Source organism: Etheostoma spectabile, unplaced genomic scaffold (assembly GCF_008692095.1).
Source record: "Etheostoma spectabile isolate EspeVRDwgs_2016 unplaced genomic scaffold, UIUC_Espe_1.0 scaffold325, whole genome shotgun sequence".
NCBI classification, from domain to species: domain Eukaryota; kingdom Metazoa; phylum Chordata; class Actinopteri; order Perciformes; family Percidae; genus Etheostoma; species Etheostoma spectabile.
The window spans coordinates 39,533-46,179 of record NW_022605585.1 but is presented as its reverse complement, the minus strand read 5'-3'; the positions used below and the strand labels follow the sequence as shown (position 1 = coordinate 46,179).

At 44.5% G+C, this 6,647-nt stretch overlaps 1 protein-coding gene across 5 annotated transcripts in view; it reads left to right on the top strand.

The window, feature by feature from the left end:
• slc4a5b (solute carrier family 4 member 5b) overlaps window positions 1–6,647 on the top strand; it is a 73,107-nt gene that overhangs the window by 35,964 nt on the left and 30,496 nt on the right. For all 5 annotated transcript variants that reach the window (XM_032511180.1, XM_032511179.1, XM_032511177.1 and 2 more), the window contains one exon: window positions 6,203–6,360. In XM_032511180.1, the coding sequence (XP_032367071.1) occupies window positions 6,203–6,360 (158 nt within the window). The remainder of the gene's footprint in view (window positions 1–6,202; window positions 6,361–6,647) is intronic.

The following is a 6,647-nucleotide window of genomic DNA, read 5'->3' as shown; positions in this document are numbered from 1 at the left end:
GGCAGGCCGTAATGTAAGCACACTCAAGCTCATCTGTATCTTCTTTGAAAAAAAAAAAAAAAAATCTTCAACAAACAGTCTCTTTTCCTGATAAGACAAAATAAGTTGTAATGTAGGTTTAGTTCTGACATGAAGTCAGCAGGGGTTAAATCCCATCTCGGCCTCATGCAGCAGGCCTCAGCATGACCAGAGAGAGATATACCACTGAAAAAATCAGCTGAATGTGTGTGTGTGAAAACAATGAGTCAGGCTGGCTGTGACTTCTAATCTCACAACCTTGAGACCTGTAGGAGTTTGAGATAACTCCTCTGCCGACATTAGATCCCTACCTAACAATTCACAGGACACAGGAGAGAGCAAAAACCGAACATGTTGCCCTTCTCTCCTGCTCCGAATCATTTAGATCCCTATGTACACACATCATGAGTTTGAAATCTTTCTGGGACAACTGCTCCACTTGCACTCTGGCACAGAACAATTCCACCAAAAGCTTTTGATTCAAAATAAAGATTTTTGAAGCACATAATTTTGTTGCACCATAAAAACCCAACTACTACACTCTAACACAAACCCAACCCACAGTCTATCCTCTAAACCAACTCTACATCCCTTCCATGCACCTTTTTAAAATGGTAGCAGCCAATTTATACACCTCAGATAAAAACATTACAGTAGTAATACCTTCTAAATGTTTTTTTTGTTCTAGGTGACAATATTGCGTCTAGAATTATCCCTATTGTGTAGAGTGTGATGTTTATGGGCTGTAGCGTGTGAAAGCATTTACTTCTTTGCAACAGATTAGTTAGTGTGTTTTGCATTTTTACTTCCCTTATCCGTGCAGACTGGCTCAGACTCTCCACCACTCCCGTTCCCCTCCTCCCTTTCACCCCCTTGCTGGCTGTGGTGCGGTCCCCGCTGGGGCCCCTCGGTTTGCTCCCTTCTGTATTTCGGGATGGGCATTTGTCTGCCCAGTGACCTCTTCCTCCGCAGTTGAACATGTGTCTCGTTCCACTGCTGGCCCCTGCCCTCCACTTCGCTCTGCCTCTTCCTCTCGCTTTGCCTCTGCTTCTGCCCCCCCCCCCCCCCCCCTGTTCAGCCAACGTGACACTGTCAAGTTATTTTTTTCTGTTTCTCTTCTTGTCAGCCTGCTCCGCTGATTTGTACATTGGATGACGGTACCCGATGCTGCTGTTATTGTCAGATGTAGGTGGGGGGAAGGGCCGTGGCTGCTTGTAGAGAGAGAGCTTGCACGAGGTGGGGGCTGTGTGGGATCTGGTCCGCTCCTGGTGCTTGCTCTTCTGGGGGAGACACGGACGGTGTTTCTCCCTTCGCCGGGGGTGCTGGAGGAGGGTAGGGTGGTGGTTTGAGCACTGATCGCCATCTTTAAGACTCGGATAGAGAAAATGCATTAGTGACAGTGTTCATTTCTCCTCTCTGTGTTTCAACAGCATTGTCTGTTCCCTCCTTAGTTACTAGTTTTTTTTCATCTGTTTCTTTCCCTACAAGTGGCTTCTTCCATCCACTGACTAAAACATTCTTTTTCTCTATTTGTATAAATCCTGGGTGCTATGTTAATGGGTGGGGTGTTTACCCCCTCAATAATTTTCCTTCTTCTTCTAAATCTTGCTTTAGCATCCTAGCTTCCTGTGCTCAAAGAGCCATTTCCAGGGAAGCCATGCTTAGTGGTCCAATAAGCCAAACAATCTAAGGTTTGTGGACCATATCGTTTCACCATCTCATCAACCAACGGGCCTGAAGGAACGTGTGATTTTGTGCCTTTATTGCCCTGTCTAAATATAAATGAGCAGGCTAATTGAAGTACTTCTTTTTCGTATAATCGTCACTATACGCCCAGTTTAGTCTCTCGGTAACTTTGCGAAAAACCTGAAAACACTGTAACTTAATTTAAGCTACATGACTGTTTATCTGTGATAGATTTTGCTCGATGAAAATCCAGATAGGCAGCTACGATGACTGTTTATCTGTATGATTCAAAATCTATCCTTCACCCACCCGTCCTACTCCCTTGTTTGATGAGATATGTCAATTAGTGGTTTTTTATCTGTTCACACACCTGGATGTTTAAACCCACGAATAAACCCTTTTTCTCTTGTTTTGTAAAAACCTAAAATTTCCCAAAACAAAAGATAAAACTTTCACCAATAATTCCAGTGAAAACCTTGGTCAGTTCTTGTCTCACCGGTTTCTCGGTATCCAATTCAAATTGTTTAAAATTGAAATTCTAACTACCCCCGCTGTTTGAAATTGCTTCCTTTTCGTTTGGATTTCAGAGTGGATCAGCGAGCCCTCCGCGGTTCTGACCCTCTGTCTCTCAAAGATGTTTGTGGCGAGGTTTAGAGGCAGGTGATCCTCAGATCCCTGGGTGCTAGCTGTCATCAGTCACCAGCGGAGTCCCGTTCTGATCCCTCCTTGAAATCCTGCCGACAACGCCATTTTGTGTGGAAGTTTCTGTTCAGCGAGGGAGATTTGTGTGAAGGAGAGACCTGTTTGAAACAAAAAATAGACAGGCTGTAGACTGTTAAAGTTTGGATATTCGGTAAAGAGTTTAATTATTTTCTCGAGAGAACAATCAACATGACGAGAATGGCAGTTCACAATGCAACAGAGTACCAAGTGACCCACAAATTCTTTAAATACAATCGTAATACACTTCTTTATAGCAGTGCCCCCAGAGGAAAACCAGCCCTTGTTTGGAAACCAGTTTATCTCAACATAACAATCAGTGGACCTCAGGCGACAGTTGGGCTCTTACGTATTTCTGAATCTGTCCTCGTGTGTATAGTTCTTGACCGTCATTCTATCTTAGCTAAAAAGGACATCTTGTCTCTTGGATAGGCTCTGGTCTCGACCTGGGACCTGCTATATAAACACCGTTCTAGGCAACTGTTTCTGTCAGGCTCCACGTCATCTATCCTTGGTGGGAAATGCAAAGTCCTAACATATCCAGTTGTCTCCTACAAAGAGATCACACTGAGGACAGATACAGGAACCAAATACTCTGAGAGGCATTGAAGATATTATTATGAATAATTAATATGAAAATCATTGGTTAAATGTAATTTTGCCATTACAACCTTAGTGGTCCCCGAATACTGTATCGGAAGTCTCTTTTATATAGACCTTAGTGGTCCCCTAATACTGTATCTGAAGTCTCTTTAATATAGACCTTAGTGGTCCCTAATCCTGTATCTGAAGTTTCTTTTATATAGACCTTAGTGGTCCCCTAATACTGTATCTTGAAGTCTCTTTTATATAGACCTTAGTGGTCCCTAATACTGTATCTGAAGTCTCTTTTATATAGACCTTAGTGGTCCCCTAATACTGTATCTGAAGTCTCTTTTATATAAACCTTAGTGGTCCCTAATACTGTATCTGAAGTCTCTTTTACATAGACCGTAGTGGTCCCCTAATACTGTATCTGAAGTCTCTTTTATATAGACCGTAGTGGTCCCCTAATACTGTATCTGAAGTCTCTTTCCCAAAATTCAGGCTTGGTGCAGAATTCCAGGGGGGGCAAGGGGTGTTGTCTTGACCAACCACCAATTTGCTTGTTTGAAAACCATGATGTCCCCCTCTCATGGGGGGGCCAAATTCTTTCGGCAGGCAAAGCAGAGAAAGGGGGGGGGGGTAACCTTTCCCCTTATGACATCATAAGGGGAAGATTCCAGATCAGACCATCTGAGCTTTTATTCTCTCAAAGGCAGAGCAGGATACCCAAGACTCGGTTTACACCTATCACCATTTCTAGCCACTGGGGGGCCATAGGCAGGCTGGGGGGACGCATATTAATGTTAAAAAAACTCATAAAGTGACATTTCCATGCCATGGGACCTTTAATGGACTGGACAGCTAGGTGGGAGGTGGGGGGGGACGTACAGGAAATTGTCACAGGTCGGACTCAAACCCTGGCCCTCAACATCAAGGCATTAACGTCTATGTATATGTGCGCCGGCTCTGCCAACTGAACCAACCCAGGCACAAATGAACTCACTTCATATTGGACCAATGTCAAAGATCGTTGTTCCCATCAGTCACTTAGACACGAAAACATGGGAAAATAGGGTCCAGGTTGAAAAAAAAGGTAGTTACCCTTTAATTAGTTAATAACATGAGAGATTAAAACGTCTTGTTTGTGGTTTCTTGGAACCAAGAAGTTGTTTAAGAGAGTGAATGAGGACCAGTTGTTGATTTGACTCCGAAAGCAGCATTAACAGATTATGAGGAGATTTTAATTTAAGCACCCACCACTCCACTGCCACGTGTTTTCTTGGTTCAGAGAAGGAGGAGTGCCCCGGATACTGTGGGAAACATGTGCTGAGTACACAGCCACACAAACAGCCCTGGGAGGCTGAAACCCAAATACAAAGATGCATAAACGTTGACGTCTATTAATATTTTCAGGAAGGAACTTGCTTTGGTGGAACATTTGCACCCAGCAAATGAGCAAAAAACACCACATCCAAGACTAAATTAGTTGTTCACCCAATACAGGAACGTGGCCTATTTAAAGTATCTGGATACATCTTTACAATCATTCAATCCCCTTATTGCACAATCCAAATTTTCTTCAAAACTGGAACTTTTCAGGCTGTTGTTGTTTTTACAAAGCGATGGGAGTTTGAGAGTTTGAGAGCACACAGAGAGAGGAAGGTGAGAACATCCAGCGCGATCCAGACCAACTGAAAACACAGCTGTCCAGGTTTAAGAGGGATCTACCTTTAATTTAGTCATTATGTTGTAAATAGCAATCAGTGTTTTCTGTTCCAGTCCGATTATTTTAAGACAAGTAGAACTTTATTTGTTCCCAAAGGGGCAATTGGTTTTGCAGCAGTGACCAGACAAGATCAATACAAATACAACAAGAAATAGCAAACATGAAAGAACAAAAGAACTAAACAAAGTAAAACAATGCCAATAAAAAGTAAATTAAAAAGCAATGTTTATCATGTGTAGTCAAGCTGATATGACCTTATCTTATTTAAAGGTGCATTATGAGTTCCTGCATGCTTTCAGCGCAATTTCATTTTTGTCTCAAATGGTAGGCGTCTCTCCTTGACCCGCTAGCTGCCTGCCCCCCACATCCCCCACCCCCCACCCCCCACCCCCCCAAACACACGGTGAAAAAGCACAACAACACGGGGGCGTGAATGTCAAAACGTCAAAACGTCAAAACACTAGAGGCACAGGCTGTGCACCAAAATATAACCAAATCCTCCAGCCAATCACCAACAAGATGGTGGGGGGTGGGGACAGTTAGTCATGACAGTTACGGAAACATCGGGGGAGGGGCAAGCTGTTTTGTTCGACATTTACGTGGAACTTCAACAGAAGCGACCATGCAGGAACTCATAGTGCACCTTTTAAAGTGCCCATATTATGGAAAAAAATCCCCCTTTTCTGTAATTTGGGGGGTTATTTTGTGTCTCTGGTGCTTCCACACACATACAGATTTGAAAAACAACTATCCATGGTGTTCAGAGTGAGATCCGGTTTCTGAATGTCCTTTGATCCGGTTTCTGAATGTCCTCTGATCTGAATATCCTCTGATCCGGTTTCTGAATGTCCTCTGATCCGGTTTATTAATGTCCTCTGATCTGAATATCCTCTGATCCGGTTTCTGAATGTCCTCTGATCCGGTTTCTGAATGTCCTCTGATCCGGGTTCTGAATGTCCTCTGATCCGGTTTCTGAATGTCCTCTGATCCGGTTTCTGAATGTCCTCTGTCTTCAGACTCCGGGTGAGCTGTTCAACATCTGCACGGCTTTCTACGCCACTAGAGACGAGGTGGCTAACCGGTTACTCATGACAGATTACTGGTCATTGATGTGCTTTTGATTATTGAGTTGCGATGGAGGTTGGATAGTGACCCCAAACCAGGCTGGTATATTGAAGGTTAGGACTCATTCGTATAAAATAAATAAAAATGGACTGACTGTTGAACCTGGAGTCTGCAGAGTTTCCTACGGAGAAAGAGGATCTGCTTCCACTTAGAAAAAGATAGTTTTTAATGTGTGGTTGTTGCATTTGTCTGTCTAACATCCTACGTGTCATTTTCTGTATTGCGTCAGTTGATCATGGCACACATCAGCCGTTAAGAAAGGTCAGCTGCAGCCCAACGTGCCTCAAACACGTCCTTTCTTCTCATGATCCCCCTGTTTTTTGTTCCTCTCTCGTTTGCCAGCTGAAGAATAAGTTCATGAAGAAGATTCCTCGTGACGCCGAAGCCTCCAACGTCCTGATCGGCGAGGTGGATTTTCTGGACAAACCCTTCGTCTCGTTTGTACGTTTGGCTCAGGCCACCACTCTGGGAGGCCTCACCGAAGTCCCTGTCCCGACAAGGTGGGTGTCTCTTTCATCCGTCCGTTTTCGTCCTCTTATCCGGTATCGGTTCGCGGGGGCAGCAACTCCAGGAGGGGACCCTAAACTTCCCTTTCCCGAGCCCCTTTTAACCAGCTCTGACTGGGGGGTCCCGAGGCGTTCCCAGGACAGGTTGGAGACGTAATCTCTCCACCTAGTCCTGGGTCTTTCCCGAGGCCTCCTCCTAGCTGGACGTCCTTACACCTAGTCCTGGGTCTTACCCGAGACCTCCTCCCAGCTGGACGTGCCTGGACCACCTCCCTAGGGAG